Source organism: Cnephaeus nilssonii (genome assembly GCF_951640355.1).
Source record: "Cnephaeus nilssonii genome assembly, chromosome: 13".
Classification (NCBI taxonomy): Eukaryota; Metazoa; Chordata; class Mammalia; order Chiroptera; family Vespertilionidae; genus Cnephaeus; species Cnephaeus nilssonii.
Genome location: NC_137084.1, coordinates 65,959,389 through 65,979,451, shown reverse-complemented (window position 1 = coordinate 65,979,451; position 20,063 = coordinate 65,959,389). Strand labels below are relative to the sequence as shown.

General features: G+C 42.5%; 1 protein-coding gene across 1 annotated transcript in view; it reads right to left on the bottom strand.

The window, feature by feature from the left end:
* ARHGAP42 (Rho GTPase activating protein 42) overlaps positions 1 to 18,808 on the bottom strand; it is a 251,835-nt gene extending 233,027 nt beyond the window's left edge. The window contains exon 1 of the mRNA XM_079787754.1: positions 18,186 to 18,808. Coding sequence (XP_079643880.1) covers positions 18,186 to 18,339 — 154 coding nt within the window. The 5' untranslated portion in view covers positions 18,340 to 18,808. The remainder of the gene's footprint in view (positions 1 to 18,185) is intronic.
* Positions 18,809 to 20,063: the final 1,255 nt, after the last annotated feature.

The following is a 20,063-nucleotide window of genomic DNA, read 5'->3' as shown; positions in this document are numbered from 1 at the left end:
AAATATCCAAGAGAATGAAAACATATGGCCACACAAAACCAGATACACGAATGTTTATATCATTATTCATAATAGCAAAAACAAAGGAAATAACCAAAATGTCCATCAACTCATAAATGGATAATAAAATGTGGTGGCATATCCATATACTTTAATGTTTGGCAATAAAAAGAAATAAAGTACCAATACATGCTAAAATATAGATTAACCTTGAAAATATGCTAAGTAAAAGATGTCAGTCACAAAAGTCCACAAATTGTATAATTCCATTTATCCAGAAATTCCAGAACAGGCAAATCTACAGAAACAAAAGTATATTAGTAATAGTTTCCAGTGGCTAAAGAAGAGAAAGAATGGGACGTAACCACTATTGGGTATGGGATTAGTTTTAGGTCTATGAAACTATTCTAAAATTAGATTCTGATTCCAAAATACATAAAGAACTCATAGAACTCAATAGCAAAAAAAAAAAAAAAAAATCCAAACAATAAGTTTTAAAAATGGGCAGAGGACCCAAATAGACATTTTTCTCAAGAAAACACACAAATGGCCAACAGGTGCAGCAAAAAATGCTCAACATCACTAATCATCAGAGAAATGCAAATCAAAACCACAATGAGATATCTCCTCACATCTGTTAGAGTGACTATCATCAAAAAAATAAGGGATAACAAGTGTTGGCATAGATATGGAGAAAAGAAAACTCTTGTGCACTGTTGTTGGGAATATTAATTGCTTCGGGCACTAGGGAAAACAATGTGGAGACTTATTCAAAAAAGTAAAAATAGAACTACCAAGTAATCCAACAATCCCATTTCTGGATATACGGTATATCCAAAGGAAATGCAAACAGGATATTGAAGAAATCTGCACTCCCATGTCCATTGCAAAATAACTCACAATAGCCAAGATATGGAAACAATCTAAGTGTCCATCAACAGATAAATGGATGAAGACGATGTGGCATGTACATGTATGTATAAAATTTTATTCAGTGATGAGAAAGAAGGAAATCCTGCCATTTGTAACAACATAGATGGACCATGAGGGAATAAACCAGACAGAGAAAGGCAAATACTGGATGATATCACTTGTATGTGAAATCTTAAGAAAAAAAAAAAAAGACTCAAAGGTCAAACTCATAGAAACAGGAAGTAGATTGATGGTTGCCAGGGGTTGGGGGTAGAAGAAATAGGGAAAGGTTGCTAAAGGTACAAACTTTCAGCTATAAGATGAATAAGGTATGAGGATCTAACATAAAACATAGTCACTACAGTTGATAACACTGATTTATATTATTTAAATTTGCTAAAAGTTGAACTTAAATGTTCTCACACCCAAAAAAAAGATGAAATGTGAGGCGATGGCTGTGTTAATTAAGTAGCTGGCAGGAATGCTTTCACAATGTATTTGTATATTGGATCATGGTGATGTACACTTTAAATATCTGACAATTCTATTTGTCAATCATACCTCAATAAAGCTAAAAAATGTTTTAAAAATAAAATTAGATGGTGGTGATTGTTGCACAACCCTGTAAACATATGAAAAATCACTGAATTACCCATTATAAAAAAGATTAATTTTATGGTAGTGAACTATACCTCAATAATGCTGTTTAATAACGAATGGCATTTTAATGAAAGGCATTCCCATACAATGAAAATTAGCACTCTGGACTGGTCTCCTCAAAATAACACATACAATGCTTTTTTACAAATAGTAAACAACAAAAATCATGTGCACAGTTTCACTTTCTTGGCAATAACTCCTGAATTTGAATTAATACATATTATTGTCACTGATGAAGAGAAAATTCATTCTCTAATGCTGATATCAATTCCTTGAATAAGCCTGCTCTAATTAATCTCATCCTGGTAAATATATGTAATATGCCACCAATTTTTCACTAAGATATTTGTCTTTGTGTACAAAGTTTCAGAATTGGTGCCAACATTAAGCGGTTAGTGACAACCTGTGGACTTCTGCATCTCCAAATATTAGTTTGACACACTTCCCGTAAGTCCAGTCATTTCATGGACATGTATGAAACGTGTTTCATGCATCCAGCTCCAGAGTCCCAAGATTTGGTGCCCATTCCTATGGAGCTAACTTGCTAGGGAGAAAAACAGGCAAACTGTTAAGGAGGAATGGCACCAGAAAGTTAGACCTTGGTTCCTGAGTGCTGGCTAAGAAAGAATTCAGAGCCAAGATTCAAATACAAAGGGAAGTTTATTTAGAAAGTCACAGAGATAGAGGAAGTGAGCTGTGAAAGGCTGTGTGGACTCAGGAAACAAGTTACAGAGGCCAGGGAAGGGCCCTGGGAGCTCAGGAGCAAGAAAGGCGAAGAGAACATGCCAGGGGAGAGGAGAGGTGGGACAGGTGCAGGCTGCTCCAGAGAGAGCCAGCATCCCCTGGGTCCTTCTCCCTAAGGGCTTTGATCTGAGGTCTCTGGAGAGAATCGTTATCGAATATTCACCAGCTTTTCCAGGTGAGTCTCCTCAGGGTTGTGATCTCTACTGATTGGTCGGTGCCAGGGCAGAGGGTCATTAGTTACCAAAGCTGGTCCTGATGTCAGCCCTGGCATGGCTCCACCTGGCCTTGCTGCCTCTCTAAGCCTGTAGCTGAAACACACCTGAGGCCTGCCAGCAAATGTTATCTCCAGTTTGACCAAAACTCTGTCTCCGTGGTCAACAGGCCTGAGACGTTGTTCTTAACCTTTTGCACTCGGATGTCGAGGGTGACTCGACACGGTTAGCATCGGTAGCAGCTCGTATGTGGAATGTTTCAAAAAATATCACACCATGAAAAATTACAGAGATTAAAATTACTCTTTGAATGTATCAATAATTTGACATATAAAAAATCAAAATAAATAAGTTTGTATGAAAAGAAACTCCAGTTTTTTTATTCTACTGCCACGCTTTGTAAAATCTGGGGTATTTAAAAAATTAAATCCCGAGTAGAATAAAGGAATCGAGAACAAAGCAAGCGAGTGCAAAGGGTTAATATTATTTGATGAGGGCCAGAATCTCATTGTCCTGCAAGCTTAATGCTTAAGGGAGTGGTCATGCAAGGGCTTGTATGAGAGCTAGATGAGACTATTCTCTGGCGCCCGTGTTCCTCCTCTAAGGGGCGTCTATCACCTGACTAGCAATGTGCTAGGGGAGGATCCAAACTGCATGAGCAGCGATATGAAAGGTCAGGGGGTCTAAACAGCACCCAGCAATAGGCGAGGGGAGGAAAGGTCACCCTGGAGGTGAGGTCTCTGACCCTACAATATTTGTGTTCCAATTCTGCTTTCCACACTGGTGACCTGTACCTGGCCTATCAGTCCCACTCTACTCATGTCTGTATAATCACCCACTGTATCCAAATAATCCTATCATCTAAATAAAATATGAAGAACACCATGTTTTTTACAAAACCATGACATCTCAGATGTGGGAAGGTCCTTAAAAAGATAGCTGAAGTGTTCCACAGAAGCGATGGCTTACTTTCACTACCAGCCACGTTCATAATACCAGGCAATCATGTATGGTCTACAGCATCTCTATATAGCGTGCATTTGTCCAGGTGAGGTAAAGATTCTGCTGGGGAAAGCCACCTCTTACTCTTTTTTGAATTAAACACAGTGGTGCTTGTTGTTTCTAACTCCAATCTAATTTTTCTTTCTAGTCTCAAATTAATATTTATTACCAAGTACCCTACATTGTGCTAGATACTTTACGTTACCTTATTTAATCCTGCAAATATGCACATGAAATGAGTATTACTCCCATGTTACAGAGGAGGAAAACCCCACAAAAGCCAAGTGACTTGCTCACAGCCATGTGGCGAGTAAGTGGCAGAACTGGCATTGAAACGAATTGCTCCGATTGTAAAGCCCAGGCTCTTTCTACTATTAGGCTAATTGCTGTTAATGTAAAATCTTCAAGGAACCTATATGTAACACTAAAATGTTCCAATGACTAAAGATTAAACGTTATTAGCACTGCACACGTGTGAGTGATAATGCTAAGCTTGGCTGAAAAGCAACCCCTCTCTGCTTCTTCTAGGCATATTTAATGTTCATATTATTTGAATAAGTTGGAATTCGTTTAAAATATATTCTGACAGACGTGCAACACACACACACACACACACACACACACACACACACACGCACGCACACACACGCACAGCCATAGCCTAAGGACTTAAAGTGGGAAGAGTGTCTTGCAAATGACATGGTGGTTCTGAATCCTTGTTTCATCCTCTCCCTCCCTCTCCTCAGTGGGTGCGCCCAAGCATCACACTCAGCCAGCCATGAATACCTACAGGATTCTAATTTCCTTAGAGTAGTCAGAGGAACCAAGGCAATAATGGGAAGAAAACGACATGCACCCAGCAGAGTTTAAACCTGACAATCCTGGAAGCATTCATTCACTTGCTGCTATTCCTTGTTCAAGATTATTCAGGATCTGTGTTTTCTTTCTTTAACCCCTGACACTGGCCTTTTCCAGCCCTTGCCTCGCTTTCCAAGCTGTCCCAAAAGACCAGACTTCCTGCTCATTATATCCTGTTCCCCTAGCCCAGTGATGGGCAACCTTTTGAGCTTGGTGTGTCAAACTTCGCCAAAAAACTGAGCATAACTCGAGTAGTGTGTCACTTTGAGGAAAAAACATTATTTCACAAATGTTTCATCCTCAGGAGCAGCAAATGTTTCATCCTCGGCATGCGGCCGCCTCAGCGGCCACGTGTCATCAGAAATGGCTACGCGTGTCAGTGCTGACACGCGTGTCATAGGTTCGCCATCACTGCCCTAGCCCCAGGGCAGAACTCCCCTGAAGCTCACAGATCCCTTAGGACATATTTTAAAAAATAATAATAATCTGTTTTGTCCTTTCTTGGTGATTCTGAAACCAATTCAATCATAATGATATCTATTGTTGTATTTAACCCAGTTATTAGTTAACTGGAAAGGAACAAAGGGAAGGTGGAATATTATAGGCATGCCCAGTAAAGTCTGGGTGACACAGGGAAGGTATTTAACTGTCAGTCACACCTGGGAACAGGTCATTGGCCAGGATGGGTGTGGCCACTGCAGGGGCACAAAATCTGAGATATATAAGCTCCTAAACAAAGGAGTTTCCTCTCTTACTGCTGCGCCTGACTCCTGGTTTGTGGGGCTCACAGCTCTGTACTCACCCACATGGCCCACAGCCATGTGGACCCCACACCCGATGGACTGATAAGAGTGGAACTAGCCTGATGCCGAACTGGACCCAGCTCCACCATGGAACAGGAACTCTGGACACTGGCTTCGCTTCCAGCTCTGCTGAATCCCAGCTGCATCTTCCAAGACTGGTTTAAGGGAAATGGGACTTTTGAAACTCAGGGGTGTAATTCCACACAAATAAAGCTTTCTACCACTGCTCATCCTCCCATGGGGGCCTCCAGAAAGGCTTACTCCAGCGGCACCCCAGTAACCCCCCCTCCCACTAGCAAAGGAGAAGGGCAATCCTCACAATTCTCCGGTAACAATACCACCTTTCCTGGATCAACTAGCTAACAGGCTCAATTCAATTTTCGCACTGAGCCAAATGAATCTTCAATTCTTAATTAAATGTTCTCTTTTCCCCCAAATTCCCCTACTCCCAGTCCCTCCAGCCCTATCAATGTCATCATTTTCTTTTCTCACTAATAACCGCTGGGATGGTCTCACCTCAAACATAATTTACATTCACTAAACATCTGTGCAGCACAAGATACACCTAGGACAGCGCTTTTTCTGAGCCACTGTCTGCTTTCATGGCAGAAACCAATGTGGAAAGAAAAAAACCTCTCATCTGCAGTTTGGCCTGTTATATTTTGTGAAACTTTCCACTTCTGACAAGTGCAAGTTGTAATCATCATTTTTAATAACTTTTATAGACCAATGAGTCTATAAAAGTTTAGGCAGAACTAAAGCACCAGCAGATATGTCCATAAAGTCTCAAAGTCTATACTGCCTGTTCCTAATTCTTAAATGCCAGCCTAAACTAATGCTTTCTTGGTTCCCAGATCATAGTAGATAATTATTCATTTGTTTAATAGAAAAAAGCTAAATCAAAACCATGCCACATTTTATAATCATTTCCTACCAAACTGATTTAATTTGGGGGACAAACAAGCCCAGGCTTTACCATTCAATTAAAGCATTTCCACTTCAACAATCTTGTTCATACAGAATGCTAAAAATATTTTTTTAAAAACCTGATAAAGTTAAGTCTTGAAGAAAGCTGAAATTATTAGGATTACAATGATCCTGCCTAACGTAAAGGAAAATGGTACGTTTTTATAAAATGTTATTATGCATTTTTTCCACTGGTCCACACAAAAACCCTAAAAGGAATATAGGGCAAATGCTATTTCCATTTTTGACGAAAACAGGGTCTAGGACAAACGACTAGTACCCATGCGACTACTTAGTGGCAGTACCAGTACAAAATTCTAGTCCACGGCCCAGCCTGGGTGGCTCAGGGGTTGAGAATCGGTCTATGAACCAAAATTTTAGTCCTGGTGCTCGCTGCTGTCCCGAGTTACCCAGTCCTAATAGTACAACCAGGCCAGAGCAGTTACGTATGAAGCCTAGAGAGAGCAATATTATTTTTTAAAGTGTATTTGTATTGATGTCAGAGAGGAAGGAGAGGGAGAGAGAGATGGAAACATCAATGATGAGAAAAATCATTGACTGGCCCAAAACCTGGGCATGTGCCTGACTGGGAATCAAACTGTGACTTCTTGGTTCAGAGGTTGATACTCAACCGCTAAACCACACTGGCTGCGCAGGAGGAAGTAAAATTAAAGAGCAAACTTATAGTCCCCACTCCCTGGCTTATTCACTCCAGAGATATTTAAAACCCTCCTCCATATCATGCTCCTCTTAGTAAAAATGAAAACTGATTCATGTTTAGCAATTACTGAGCATCCACAATGTGGTCAGAGCTGATGGGAATCCAGATATCCTTGGCATCTAGAAGCTTATATTCAAAGACTAAGTAAAATCAAATCAACAGAGACACACTAAGAGAATGCCACGTGGCTACAGGGGCATAGATTGGAGTGATGCTTGCGAAGGAACAGCTTCGGTTATCAGCACCAGCAGAAGCTAGCAGAGGCAGGGACAGACCCTGCCCTGGCTCCTTCAGAGGGAGCATGGCCCTGCCCACACCTTGATTTTTTACTTCCGGCCTCCAAAACTGTGAGAGAATGCTAGGACATTTCTGTTGTTCTAAGCTAGGAAAAAAATTATTTCTCTCTCTCTCTCTCAGCTAGGAAAAGAAATTATTTCTCTCTCTCTCTCTCTCTCTCTCTCTCTCTCTCTCTCATTCACACACACACACACACACACACACACACACACTCACACACACAGAAGGAGTATTATGCAGGCAGAGAAAATCAAATGTAAGATACTGTGGGCCCAGAATTGTAGCACTAACAAAATATGTGGATCTGGGTGGAGTGAAAAAACTCCAATTTAAAACTGGAGTAGACAGCCCTGGCTAGGTAACTCAGTTGGTTAGAGCATCATCCCGATACGCCAAGGCTGTGGTTGAATCCCCCATCAGGGTACATACAAGAATCAACCAATGAGTGCATAAATAAGTGGAACAACAAATAGACCTCTCTCTCTCTCTCCCTCTCTCTCTCTCTCTCTCTCTAGTCTCTAAAAACAAAGACACAAACAAAACCTGGAGAGATTGGAAGAGTTAGAAAGACTCAGATGTTTCTCTGAGATGACCAGGTGGGTGAGGATATGACTGAACACACAGAGAACACGCTGGAGGAGAGGAAGCACTTCATTTTGGCACGCGGAGTCTGACACACGGTGCCTGAGCCTGCCAGGGGGCGACAGGCAGGAGACAGGTGAAAACCAGACCCAGAGCTCAGCAGAATGAGGTCGGGGCTGGAAGCTGGGAGCAGATGTTATCACACAGGAAAGCAAACAGTAAAAGGGCTAGGAAGGAATCCTTCACACCACCGCCATTTCAGAGGGCAGAAGAAGTAACTGAAAATGGAAGGGGAATTCAAGAGCATCACATACTGAGAAAAAGGGACAATGATGGGGCTGGGATCCAAAGGAAGGAATAATAGTGTCAGAAATGGTTACTTAAGGAAAACCAGGATTGAGAAGCAGGCAGTATATGCCTTTAACGTCCCTGCCTATTGCCTCCTTTGTTGACATAATTTTTTCTTAAGTACAGAGCTTTCCCAAGTCTTCTCCAAATAGTGTGCCCTTTAAAAAGTCACCCCTATTGTCTCTTATGTTGACAATTTTTCACTGTCCCTCACATTTCCCACCAACTTTTAAAACAGTTGGCAGGCTAATCTTTTATTCCTTTGATTCTCCAGTGTCACGTAATAACTTTTTCACAGAAGGCACACAAAGTCTAGTAGAAGTTCCAAAACGATAATACTTAAATTGTCTTCTCAAGTAATTTTAATTTGCTTCTGCTTCTTAATCTCTCCTACCAGCACCAACACTCCTTTTATTTGAGGTGCAGGGTGTGTGTGTGTGTGGGGGGGGGGGGGGGGGGGGAGGCAAATCTTTCATTCAGACATTTTAAGGAATAAGAAAATTGCATAAATGAAAAAGAGGAAATTCTCACCACGGCAAAGTAAAATCAATTTACATAGCTTCCATTTGTGAAATGATAACACGCTATACAAGGCATTCATTTCTATTAGCCGCTTATCACTCCCCTCCACACAGGAACGCATACCAGTGCTTTAAATTAAATCATCACTTTTCCGGTGAACTAAAGAGAGAAATGGAGCTGGGTCTTTCATTTGGATAAGCTCCAATATATGTTTACACACAAGGGAATACTATTTGGTTTGTCTTTCATAAGCTCGCAAGCAGTACTGCTTTTTTAGAATTGTGTGAGGAAATATCATAGACATTCCACTACTGAGAAATGAGTCTGACTTCCAAATGAAAAGTGTCATTTTGTTTCTACCCACTGTTTTCCCCCGAGTAAAACCAAGGTTTGGGAGAGTGCTATTAATGTGGCAAAGTCATGTACATGGTGCATTTTTCCCAGTTGTTTGTTTGTTTTTTTCATTCCACCTGACATTGACAACTATGCCAGGATGGTCTCTGTCCCTCACAAAATACCTCTCCATTACAGCAATAATCATCCTAATCAGATAAACCAACAACATAAAAAAAGTCATGGTTTGGCACTTTTAAAATACCATCAGGAATGGATACTTTTATCACAGAATCTAAAAATGTTTAAATCTATTGGTGGGAATGCAGATTGGTACAGCCACTATGGAAAATAGTATGGAATTTACTAAAAAAAAAAATTAAATGGAACTGTCACTTGACCCAGCAATACCACTTCTAGGAATATATCCTAAGAAGCCCAAAACACCAATCAGAAAGAATATATACACCCCTATGTTTATAGCAGCACAATGTACAATAGCTAAGATCTGGAAATAGCCCAAGTGCCCATCAGTAGACAAATGGATAAAAAGCTGTAGTACATTTTACACAATGGAATACTATACAGCTGTAAAAAAAAGGGTATCTTACCCTTTGCAGCAGCATGGAGGGACCTGGAGGGTATTATGCTGAGTGAAATAAGGCAGCCAGAGAAAGAGAAGTATCACATGATCTCACCTGTAAGTGAAATCTAATGAACATAATAAACTGACAATCAATATAGGTCCAGAGACATGGAGGCATGAAGTAGACTAACATATCTCAGAGGGGATGGGGGAGAGACAGGAAGAGATTAACCAAAGAACTCACATACATATATGCATAACCAATGGACACAGACAATAGTGTGGTGAAGGCCTGGGGTGGGGCAGAGGCTAGGGGTGGGGGGGGGGAAGGGAGAGAAGATTGGGGGACATCTATATTACTGTCAACAATAAAATAAAAAATTTTTTTAAAAAGAGCAGGCATGGTAAAAAAATAAAAATTCTATATTAATATAAAATAATCTACCAAGAGTTAATTATTAGTCTTATCCTACCTTTTCCCACCATGTAAAAAATACAATTAGACAAATTACTCTCAAATGAAAGATTCAAACCCCTAGAAAAATTAGGGCTTATTTTTTCTTCTTTTATGCTTACACGCTTCTGCAACAAAGGAAAAAGGTTGGAAAATATGGAGATTATTAGCTACTCAAAAGTATCTTACTATTCCACAATTCACTTTTTTCTAAAGCAAATCACATTCCTTACACAGAGTGTTGTACATGTGTGTTTTGCCATAACACTTTCTTCAGCATTACAACTGCATTCTTGATGATAAAATCAGAATACTGTAGATATGACCAATGGTGTATTCCGAACAATCAAAACATTCCAGTTAGAGGCAATCCCACAGAGAAGGCACCAAATTGCCAGAAATATCCAGGCCGATGTTGAAATTCACCTGGTCAATGGCAAAGCTGTTAAAATAACTACATAGCCATTGACTTGTCCTGTGAGCATCCTGCTCCTTCTCCTTTGCTCTAAGGGCAGTTATTAGGGAAGTTGCTACATTTATACAAAACCCAGCCATTAAACTCAGAATATGGCAGCTGCAAAGATGAAGCACAGATTCCATGCACCCAAGAGCCAGACGCTCAGCAACTGGTTTTAATTTTCAGGATGAAAGTCAGTGAGAAGCAGGTAGCAAGACCTCGGTTGATGAGGCCAGATCCACTGAGGATACACTATCAGGAAATGAGATGCTGGGCAGATGTTCGGCCGGTTGGAGGGAAATGGAAGGTGGGCAGAGCTGCCAGCTGAAACTGGTGGGTGGCAAGTGGAATTGGGGAGGCTGGCACCTGCCTAGAAGCTGAGATGAGCGGAAATTGCCCTCCAGAACGGCTGGGGCCAGAACAGGGGGCCATCAACTCTGGCAAGAAACAATATTCATGAAAGACATTCAAGACTAAATAACCCCCTTTCCTTCACCCCGTCTCATCTGTCCACAGGAAACATCTGATTATTGCATAGTATTTACTGAATGTGGCTTCATACTCTAAAATTTTCATCTAATCTCTCCCTTTATGAATCTAGAGAAGAGTTGCTCCTCTCTATGCACACACTTCTTGAATAAAATTGCACTTGGCATCAAAGCAACACTGAACATAAACTTTATTATCATTTTTCTTATATAATCATGAGTAATACTTATGCAACAACAGAGTTATTTCATTCTAAGAAATGTCAATAGTTGAAAGGGTATTTGTTAAAGCAGCTTTCCACTGACTTAAAAGTTTAGCAGTTACCTGCGTTTTTGCACTTTCAGGGGACCTGGATCTTAACTCATAGGAGGGGTGTAGAAGGTGGTTCTTGGTGAGCCATTCTTCTCCACTAAAAGCGGGAAACATTTTCCGTTCTCCCAGCAACCCGTTCCCTGGCCATGCAACAGGACAGCCCCTCAATGACCACCTTCTGAAAAAGGAAATCCAACAGGAAATAAAGATACATACTGTTAAAGGGCACCTACTAAGCTCCTGGAGAGAATCAGAAGAGGGGTAGAGGGAAGTACTCAGCCAGCTCTAGTTAACTCCACTTTGATGAGCGCCAAGGCTCCCATTTTAAAAGTCAGCACGAGTATAACTGCTTGAACTTGTCCATGTCTCTGAAGCAGAGCCCTTAAAGCACCACATTCCTAATCTAGCAGTTCCTAAAATTAAGTGCAGCTCATTTGAAGAATATAGGAACTTCTGCTCACTTAACTCAAATTCTCATGACTGTAAGAATCAAATGAATGGATGCAGCAACTCCACATCCACACCTTTGAGTAGGTTGGCCAGCTAAACAAGCGAAAGGGCCCTGGTGGAATAAGCTTGCAGGGGAAACAAGAATCCACGAGTTCCACTTAAGCTAAAAAAAAAGCCGAGGTGAAAATTTAAATACCAAAACTAGCCTAAAACAATAGCAGTTCTCACTGAAAGTTGAAGGATGACCAGGTAAATAGCGCAATAACTATAGAAATTTTTTCATGCCCTCCCCAGTTTGGCTCAGTGGATAGAGCGTCGGCCTGTGGACTGAAAGGTCCCGAGTTCGATTCCGGTCAAGGGCACATGCCCAGGTTGCAGGCTCAATCCCAGTAGGAGATGTGCAGGAGGCAGGCAATCAATGATTCTCTCTCATCACTGATGTTACTATCTCTCCCTCCCTCTCACTTGCTCTCTGAAATCATTAAAAATATATTAAAAAAGAAAAGTCTTTCAAATGTCTTAAACTTGTCTTTTTTCTTACCTTTTATTTAACCCCTTCACTGTACCACCAAAAACTGGTAGCAAAGAGGGCCTCAAACATACACACAAAACAGAGACCGGCTTAAAGTGAAAAAAAAACACGTGATACCTGGCTAAAGGTGAGTTTGTGAAACACAGCAAATGGAAGGCAGGGGTGTCTACCTCACCCTTTCTAAGATATTTCAATGTAGCCTTTACATTTAGGGTCTTCTTTTACTATAAACAACTATTTAACACCCAGATTACAAGAGCCCATAACAGAGTACTTTAAACTGGAGGTCTGTGGACACTAAGGGTAGACACCCTTAAGAAACTGTGTGCTTACCTCTTACTGGTGTATCAATTAACTGCATATTCTACATCAACTTATAAGCAACCAACTTCTACCACTCAAATTAGGTGATCTTGTTATGGTGTCATGGATCACTAGCGCCAGGAACTAGGCTTTAAGAACAGAGGCAATATGACCAATAAATAAATAAAGTTTGTGATAGAGAGAAGGCCATCGTTATTAGGGCATGAAGATTTTAAAGAACTACAGTTTCAATTCAGTAAAAACAGCGAGAAAATGAATCATCGACACACAAGATACTATCAGCAGTATCTATATGACAAGAAATTTTGTTTCAGCAAAACGTCATCCATTAGATTAATTAAATGTAGTTGAAAAGGTCTTTATTGATTTCACAGTATCATTTACATTTAATTTGTAAAGTCATTTGCTTTGAATATGATTGTATGAATATGCATAAGAATTATAGTTTCATCTTGTATATATTTATTTATCATAATAATGTAATCTATATTAGAATCCACTAACTTTTTTTTTTCCTTTAAAAGAAGCACAGACATAGAAGTTTGAGAAACAGTATCCTAAAGGCAGAGGAAAAGGCTGGCTGAGGCAATTAGAGGAAGGAGACTGATAAGAAAGGAGAGATGGCCCAGATGCTGTAGGACAGGGTGGAGTAAAGAATGTTGATACATCCTCCCCACCCATGCAATTCAATTCCAAAGAGTCCAATTCTATTTCTGCCATTCTTTTTTTTCTCTCTCTCTCTCTATCTTCTTCTTTTTTGGGGGGGGTGCGGGGGTGGGGGAGGGATGAGGGAGAGTATCTGTCTATTTTTGCAATAACAAAGCTTGACTTATGGTTCTTTGAATTCAAAAGTATAAAGAAAGAGAAAGTAAAGGGGGAAATATATGAAAAAGCCATTTTGAAATGTTTCTTTGAAACATGAAAGGAGAAAATTAATAAAGAAAACTAGCCTATGATTTCATAACCCAAATTTTAAGACTAGCACCTGTTGCCGAGCTGGCATGACTCAGTGGTTGAGCACTGACCTCTGAACCAGGCGGTCACAGTTCGATTCCCAGTCAGGGCACATGCCCAGGTTGCAGGCTCAATCCCCATTGTGGGGCATGCAGGAGGCAGCCGATCAATGATTCTCTCTCATCATTGATGGGATGTTTCTATCTCTCTCTCCCTCTCCCTGCCTCTCTAAAATCAATAAAAATATATTAAAAAAACAAACAAAAAAGACTAGTACCTGATAAAGAACAAAGTTTGTGGAATAACATTTGAGGAAAAGGGTGGAGATTTTGAGTCATACAGCATGAACTAAAACCCAGTTCACCAGTATTAAATGTTCTCAAATATCACTCAGCAAACGGTCATGTGACTTGTAATAAAATGAACAAATAATCTTAGCGGTAAGATTTTTATAGATGTTCCCTCATTTTACAGAAAAGGTAGGACCCAGAGAAGGTAAGTTACTTACTAAATATCACACAGCATTTGACAGCACCAGAACTTAAACTTAGGTCTATGTCAATCCACTGAATAAACTGTCATCCATTTTCTCAAGAGCAGATGTGAATATGAAATGCAATAATTCACTTTAAAAATATGTCAAGTATCTTAGATATATTTAAAATTGAAATCATCTTCTTAAGGTCTTCATTTATAAGGATCCTTGTAAATACTCCACCAAAGACACCTTACATCATGAATCAGAGATCAAGGAGCATATATAACTCCTACGGGAGCAGTCATGCATGAATTAATCAAAAGTGCATGCCAACATTCTCACCAGAAAAGTTATTAACTAAGATGAAAATAATAGAAGATGCCTAGAAATGTATTGATTATACAGGAAAGGTATAGTAAGAAACCATTAATTGTTAATGAAAACAACAGCAAAGTGCTAAAAAAAAAAAAATGAAAAGAATAATAGAAACACTACTGAATCAGTAGGAATAGAGAAGGAAAGGCTTGGTTTCAAGAGAGAGAAGGTGAAGGCTTTCTGAGACAGAAAGGAAAAACAGTCGGAATGGGCAGGTTGCGGGGAAGGAGGGCTCCCTCCTGAATCTAAGACAGCACTAAGCAGGCTTCGCTGTCCCAGCAACTTCAGACAGCAGGCATTTAGCAGCTGCAGCCCAGCCTCAGAGCATCCTCCCCAAGGGACAGAAGGTGGCTTGGTGGGAAAAAACCAGTGCCATCATGTGACTTCAAGGGTTCCTCTGCTTCAAATCTTTCCTATTTGGAAGCTGATGCTGGGAATTCTATTACCAAGGAATAAAATGTTTTCCTTCCATAACGAGAGAAGTAATAATCAAATGTTAAATTGCAGCCATGCTTTGCTTAACGACAGAGAAATATTCTGAGAAATGCATCATTAGGAGATTTTTATTTCATTACTAGAGGCCCGATGCACGAAATTCGTGCAGGAGTAGGCCTTCCTTCCCCCGGCACCCAGGACCCAGGCTTCCCTCTGACAGCCTGCAGGCACCCAGAACCCGGGCTTCCCTTGCAACCCCGGCTTCATCCGGAAGGTCGTCCAGAAGGATATCCGGAAGGACGTCTGGTCTAATTAGCATATTACATTTTTATTATTATAGATTGTGCGACCATCTGTCCTCACACAAACCTAGATGGTATAACCTACTACACACCTACGCTATATAATATAGCCAGTTGCTTCTAGGCTACAAACCTGTACAGCATGTTTCTGTATTAAATGCTGTAGGCAATTTTAACACTATATTTGTTTATCTAAACATAGAAAAAGTACAGTAAAAATATGGTATAAAAGATAAAATATGGGTCCTGGCCAGTGTGGCTCAGTTGGCTGGAGCATTGTCCATGAACCAAAGGGTCATGGGTCTGATTCCTGGTCAGGGTACATACCCAGGTTTCGGGTTCGATCCCGAAAGTGCAGGAGGCAGCTAATTGATGTTTCTCTCTGGCACCGATATTTCTCTCTCTCTCTCCCTTCCTCTCTCTCTCTAAAATCAATAAAAACATATCCTTGGGTGAGGATTTTAAAAAAGATAAAATATGGTACATATGTATAGGGCACTTAACCATGAATGGAGCTTGCAGGACTGAAAATCACTTTGGGTGGGTCAGTGAGTGGTAAGTGAATGTGAAGGCCGGGGACATTACTGTACACTACCACAGACTTTACAAACATTGTACTCTTAAGCTACACTAAATTTATAAAGCAACATGAGATTAAATCAAGTACAAGAGACCATATGCACTCAAGAGACACGATAAACAGGAGATACATGAGGCTGCTGCTGGTGTTACAGGGCATGCTATTTCACAGCAAACTTTCATTTAAGTAGAAAGAGTACAGTCTGAAATAGGACAAAAACTATTGTGCAGTAAATACATAAACTAGTAATGCAGTCATTTATTATCATGTACTATGTCCTGTACATAATTATTTGTGCTATACTTTTATAGGACCAGCAGCGCAGTAGGTTTGTTCACACCGTAGGTTTGTTCACATCCCAAACACGTAAGGAATGCGCCACACTACAATTACATCACCAACCATAGGAATTTTTCAGCTCCATTAAAATCTCTGGCCCCATCGCTGCTGACCGAAATGCTGTTGTATATAGCACGTGACTGTATTGCACTCTCACCACAAACCTACGAATCCTACAAAGACAGCAGGTTGTATAGTTAAGTGCATAAGGCCAAAGTAACAAGGCAGGGTCTATATGTTCATGAAACTTGCTCTCAAGATTTCTTCACTTAGGAAAGGAAGAACAGATCTCCAAGAATGGTTTCTGCAAGGCTAGATTCAAAAATCGTAATAAAGCACACAATGTTGCTAGTAAAATAACTAGTTATCACAGTTCTGTAAGTATTGTCAACTTCTGAAACACTAAAACTGATCTCCAGCAGTGAAGAGAAGTGTCATTTGTAGGCCCTTTGGCACCTCCAGCAAGAGTTGGCCCAGCATTTAGCACCCTGAGGTGGGGAAACTTTTTGAAGAGGCATCACACTCTCTAAGAGGCAAGGAGGCTAGTCCCAAGAACTCAAGCAGGATTTGCAAACCCAAAGGAAGGAGGGCTCGCATTTGTCTATGCACAGGATGGGAAGAACGCAGATAAGTTATATTTTTCACAAATCAGTAAATATTGTTATCAGCAGCAGCCTCAACTTCAGAAATTGAATGAATGTGGGCGTAAAACACATTTCTCTTACCCAGTTAAGTAATGTAAGTGATAAGTAAATGTTCTAGCATTTGGGATGGTTAAAGTAAAAAAGGATTTGGAAGCACAGTGATTTCAATAAATTTTAAAAATACATTTTTATTGATTTCAGAGAGAGAGGGAGAGAGAGAAACATCAATAATGAGAGTCATTGATCAGCTGCCTCCTGCATGCCCCCCAACTGGGGATGGAGCCTGCAACCCCTGGCATGTGCCCTGACCAGGAATCGAACTGTGACCCTATGGTTCATAGGTCGACGCTCAACTACTGAGCCACCCCGGGGCGGGCTAATTTCAATACATTTTGCTAAACTCCATCCTTGGGATTATTAACACATGCTTCACAATACAGATCAGATACTAGTGTTGCCTTTTTCCGACACACACATACCTCCCCCATGTTGTTGCTGACCTTGTACTTGACATAGACAATGATGCTTCCCCTACATTTGTCCTAGGGATTGCTAGGTCACCCAAAGGCCTCCCCACTTTATGAAAACACTTCAACCAGCCATCAGAGGCCAGAGATACCAGTACTTCTGTTCAGTGGCTAAGGCACTCAGAAGCTTCTGTGAAGATGTAACTATGAGTGTCTTTTCCTAAGGTCCTAGTAATTAAAAGTGCAGATCCAGTTCCCGAGTGTGGGACGGGCGGTGACAGAAGGCCCTAGGGGCATGCTTTACCTCCTATAGCGGATCAGAAGATCTGACTGGCCTGCAGCCACTGCACTCACATCCTCAGCGACTCCACCACCGCCAGATTTACAATGCAAACCCCACATGAAGATGCTTGTAAAAACTCGTGATGAGATAAAATCCGCTGGTCCATGCTGTCTTCCACCATCTCACTTCTATAGGACTAGCAGCGCCGTAGGTCTGTTCACACCAGTATCACCCCAAACTACAAATGCCTATTTTTTTTTAAAAAGCCAACTCAATGATTGTGCCCGGGGAAGAGTCACTGATATACAGAGGGAATTAATCATAGTCTTTGAATGCCACCAAACAAATGAGCTCTGTTCAGCCTTAAGACAAACTCTTGAATCCTTCCTTTAAGGATTATTGTTAAAGTGTTCAAATTAAAAAAAAAAAAAGAAAAAAAAAAAGGCCAACAGTCCCCAACCTTTTTTTCCAAGCACGTTATACAAAAAAAAAAAAAAAAAAAAAGATGGCTTTTGTACAACTTCACTCAGGATGCATTCCCGTGTCCAGGTGAGAACTGTCCCTTCCCTGTCGCGTGGGGAAGTCAAGGACACCTACGAACAAACTTTGTGGGCCACCAGCAGGGGAGCTCTTCAGCTTCCGTCCCCAAACCCATTCAAACAAAAGAAGCCCCGTCTCCTCCTTCCCACTCGGCAGACCCGCACCCCGCGGGGTCCGCCCGCACCCCCTCGCCCTCTCCGCCCGGCGCCGCCAGCTCCACTTACTCCGCAGCGCCCCGATGAGCAGGGAGCCGTCCTTAATCAGCTCTTTGATGAACTTGTTGGTTCGCTCCAGCTCAATCTCGTGACACTGCAGGCGCTCCCTGAAATCCGGGCTGTCCAAGTAGGAATCGCTGAACTCCAGGGTCGGCAGCCCCATGGCACCGGCGCTGCCCGCGGCCGCCGGGGACCCGCCGGGGCCGGCAGTCAGGGCGGGGGCAGTCGGGGACCGGGGCCGGCGCGGCTGCGACGCGCGATCGCGGGGGACGCGCCGGGACGCGAGGGGACTGCGCGGAGGAAGCGGGCCCCGCGCGCCCCGCCGTCGGCGCCGGGCTCCCGTGGCGCGCGGTCGCGGGGTGGGGGGGGGGGGGACTCAGTCCGCCCTGGGGGCGAGGCGGGCGCGGGCGCCGGGGGTGGGCCGAGGCGCGGGTCCGCTCTGGGTGTCGCCCTGGCGGCGCATGGTCGCTGCTGCACCGAGGCGGGAGGCTCCGGGCCGCGGCGGGAGCAGGGGAGTTCCCTCCGGCCCGCAGACACTTCCGGCAGCTCCGCGCCCCGCTCCCCGGACTGCGGTGTGTGCTGTGAGCCGGGAGCGCCGCCGCCACTTGGGCCGGGCCGGGCCACCCCTCCCCTCCCCCTCCGCGGACGCAGGCTCAGAGCGCTCGCGAATGGGACCCGGGCTCCGGGACCCTCCTCCCGCTTCCGCGCTCCCACCCCGCTACCCCGCCCCTTCTCCCATTCACCCTCCGGCCCCCACCCCCCGCCCGCCCGCACTTCGCTCCCAGGCTCCGCGCCGCTGCGGCCGCTGCGCTCCAGCCTGCGCCCTGGGCGGTAACCCTGTCCCCTGCTGGGCTCCTGGCTCCTGGTCGTCTCTCGGGTGACACTTCGGGGTCCTCCACTCCACAGAAGGGTCTCCAACCCCCAGCGTAGCTCTTCTACCCCTCGTCCTCCCCACCCACTCCCTGGACTCCTCGGGGATACAAGCCAGCATTCAGTGTCCCCAAAGTTGGAGAGAACACGTTGAAGCCTAGTTGGAAGATGCTACTTCAAAGCATTCGTTTAGATGAATGCATTTAAACTCGAGGTTGAAAAGTTTTCCTGTCTCTTTCCCACCGCACACTTCCTTGATCCAAGAAAGTCGGGGCTTTTCTAATTCAAAACGAAAGCTTCAGAAGCCCGGGGCTGTGGATTGTTGTTTTTTTCCAAGTTGTTGTGAAGGTGGGAAGATTTTAGGTCTTCCCCAGACCCCAAAGAGCCACCTGGGACTTAGAGGGTCCTACTCTAGGAGAAAACCTATTTGCCTCATAACACTATATCTTGTATGGACACCTGGATGAAACTGCCCTAGAGCGTGAAGATTTTGGAATTGTTGAAGTTGGCCGGAGTTCTACATGAATAGCTAATTCCCACCGAGAGGCAGTTAACCCCTCCTCTGGTAGGGGCTCACCTAATAAATATCTGTTCTCTCCAGAGCCTGACAGCAAGAGAAACTGCTGTGTTACATCTAGTCCTGCCATCATCTCTAGGATTTCTGAGAACCAGTTATTTTTCTTAAGAATCTGCTTTTAATTTCTGTCTTCATTGCTTTGTCCATTTGAACCATCTGTTAAAAAAAAAAACACAAAAAAACACAAAACTCTTCTACAGATCATGGGAAAAATTCCATTAAAGTGCTTGACATTTTTCCCAATTAAGTTTCAGAGACTGTCAAGACTTGAGTTCCAAATAGTTTTTTTAAGTACACATAAACATTAAAAGTAGCACATAAACCTTAAACTAAGAGATAAGATGATGTAAACAGTATATTTGATTTAAACTTTTCTGAGCCAGGAAAATTAGATTTAAAGACCTTCCTGGATGGTTAGACCTCAAATTGTTGGAAGAATG